The sequence below is a fragment of the Salmo salar genome, chromosome ssa14, assembly GCF_905237065.1.
Source record: "Salmo salar chromosome ssa14, Ssal_v3.1, whole genome shotgun sequence".
Lineage (NCBI taxonomy): Eukaryota > Metazoa > Chordata > Actinopteri > Salmoniformes > Salmonidae > Salmo > Salmo salar.
Genome location: NC_059455.1, coordinates 29,451,712 through 29,454,635, shown reverse-complemented (window position 1 = coordinate 29,454,635; position 2,924 = coordinate 29,451,712). Strand labels below are relative to the sequence as shown.

At 41.6% G+C, this 2,924-nt stretch overlaps 1 protein-coding gene across 1 annotated transcript; it reads right to left on the bottom strand.

Annotated features, from left to right (window-relative positions):
• Window positions 1-326: 326 nt before the first annotated feature.
• Window positions 327-2,013, bottom strand: LOC106569153 (forkhead box protein Q1). The gene has a single exon (XM_014140188.2). It carries the CDS (start codon window positions 1,786-1,788, stop codon window positions 889-891), a length of 900 nt encoding a protein of 299 aa, XP_013995663.1. The 5' UTR covers window positions 1,789-2,013; the 3' UTR covers window positions 327-888.
• Window positions 2,014-2,924: the final 911 nt, after the last annotated feature.

The following is a 2,924-nucleotide window of genomic DNA, read 5'->3' as shown; positions in this document are numbered from 1 at the left end:
TTTGCCTAATAATATGTCGCCTTGATAGAAATGGTAAAGCAGTGTTTTGAAAAGGGTTGGATATTAGACCAAGTCGATTAGGCAGTTGTATTTATTTATTTTTAAATTCACCTGCAGGCCTACACCATACACCTGTCAGTGGTTTTGACGGTATGTTGGGATTTAGTAATTAATAGGCCTATCTCTCAAAGGATCCCTGCATTTTGCGGGTTTGAATATAATTTTTCTTGAAAACAACTTGTAGCGCAGATATCTTGTGTATCTTGTTTTTTCATAATCTATGCGCTATGGATTCAATAAGATAATAAAGATAGAAACACATCACATTTCAACGTTAAAGTTACTCTTTATTACAAATATTAATCGTGTTTTTTAAAATAAAAACACACAAACAGCTCGACTTGCACAAATGACATGCCAAATGTTATAAACAACATGTTCTGAAGGTCAACTGATTGTCGACAGTAACAACTTTTCAACTAACCAACGACATAAATAGCCTATAATCTATACATCATAAACTGTACACTGTATAGCACAAAAAAATGCCATTGATTTAAAGGGAAATTACCACAGAACCTCAAAGGAATGACATAAAGCCTACTCCTTCCCACACTAAAATGTCCATACTAAAATGTCCTGATGAAATAATACGACGCCCTGTCTAGGTGACTGGTTGTCCAAATTTAAGGTAATGCAATAAAATGCATTTAGTTGATACACAATAATAACTGGCAAAGTACACACGTGCAAACCCAGTGTTTTCATTCCATTTGCTACACCCCTCGGGTCCATTACGACAACAAACTGTCTATTTGTAATAGGTGGTAAGCGTCAGCTCTTTTAAGTAGTTGGCGTTGGTACTGTAGAGATGATCTGTTAAACTGATTATGCCTTTGAATAATATTCTGCGGGGTAACTGTCTTTTCGATTGTCCATCTCTGAATAAAATCCACCACCGTATGCCCTCAGCACATGCGCAGCGAATGAGTCCACATGGAACACCGACTGGGCGTGATGTGGCAAGGCGACAGGTGATCCTCTCATAATGTGTGGCATCATCTGAGTGTAACCGGGCCACGTTAATGCAGCAACGGTGGGAGAATCCTCTGCCCACTCCTGTCTCTTGAACGGTTTGCTGAGGATACTGTCTATAGCGAAGGAACTGGAGAACTTGACACTGCTGGGTCCGGTTGTAGTGGCTGGTGGTGTGGATGTTATGGTGACTTGCGATTTCTCGTCGGCAGCATGGTCAGAGACGTCTTGCTCTTTGCCTGTCTTTTTATTGATGCGCTTTCTCCTGCGTCGGAACACTCCGTCAGCGAAGGTGTACTCGCTGTGAGGATTCAGCATCCAGTAGTTGTCTTTTCCCCATGGTCTGGACTGGTCCCGGAGGACCTTTAGAAAACAGTCGTTAAGTGACAAGTTGTGGCGCACCGAATTTCTCCACCCAGTGTAGCTGCCCCGGAAGAATGGAAACTTTGTCATCAGATAGTCATTGATCTCTGCCAGAGTCAGACGACCAGATGTTGAGTCACGGATAGCCATGGCAATCAGTGCGATGTAAGAGTACGGAGGTTTTGGTCTCCGTATGTACGGTTTGCCCATGCCTATGCCGTCTGCGCCGGGTGTGACAGGTGGCGGGCTGTGCGCCACGCAGTCCCCATCCGAACCCAACTCCTCCTCACCGGAGAGAGGCGAGCGGACGCTGCCCTCGGCATCGCTGCACAGCTCCTGCAAAGATTTCACCTCGTTGTGGTGGTTTCCACAGAATACTTCAAGTTTCATGTTGTCTATTATTATTTATCCTATAGCCTACTGCTAGTTTTAAATCCAAATTGTATCGGAATCTCAAGTAAAATCAGGCACGTCCTCAGATGAAGTCTTGTCTTGTGCGTAAAAGTGTCAAAACGCAGACCGCTTTCAGTCAAAATATCCTAGAAGTACCTGATGAAGTCACCGTCTTCATACCTTTGGGTTCACTAGCTCGTCTCACCCCCTGTCTGTCTGGTGACCTGTTTATAGCACAGGCTCACCTCAGTACCAACCCAACTAGGCGGGGCTAGATAATGATATGGATATTTTGGAACAACTGAAATATCATGCACTCTCAATGTTTACGACACATCGTAAATCATCATATCTATTTTAATGTAAATGTTTGTTTAGCAATACGATTGCGATGAATAGCCCTTTCACCCTCCTGTTTTCAGCATAACAAGACAAGTATAGGCTACCTTTCATGTGTAACTCGATCAGGATGTGGAAGTAGACACCTCTGGAGTATTTCACCTGAGACAACAGGTGGCGTTATTTTCCTTTCCATCCGTTCTGTCTAGAATGATACCATCATTATGGAGAGTTATACCTGATTTATTATCGTTTTGATTGAATTCTTCAAATGTTTCAGTTTGGTCATCATATGTCTGCAGATACACTTAATAATGCCCTATTTGATGCAAGCAGCCTCCACTGAAAAAAACATATTTTTATATAAAGATGCTATGCAGTCCTTGTATTACTTTGAATATTATTTTCCCACAGTTTCTCTACTCTTTGCCTGCTCTACATCTAGGATAAAAGCATTCCATCAAACAAATTAGAGATATCTCAGCTGTCAACCATGGGGACATCCCAGAAGCACACTCATAGTCAAGTAATTCTCTGTAAAGTCAGCAGTAAGTTAATGTTACTGTAAAAGGCTGAAAACTTAAAATGCCATTATAAATAGTTAACATTCAGTTGTCCTATGCTGGTGTGTGGGAATTCCATACTTATTAAACGATGGTTAGTGTAGAGAGGACATCACAAGCAGTGTTGGGGATATTACTCTGAAAATATATTGGTAGCTTGGTAAACTTAGTTCACACCAAATGAAGTTAAGCTACATGAAAGTTACCCCTACGAAAACTATAGTTTACTCA

Excerpts from the sequence above, each read along its gene's own strand:
- LOC106569153 (XM_014140188.2), bottom strand. The coding sequence starts at position 1,788 with ATGAAACTTGAAGTATTCTGTGGAAACCACCACAACGAGGTGAAATCT.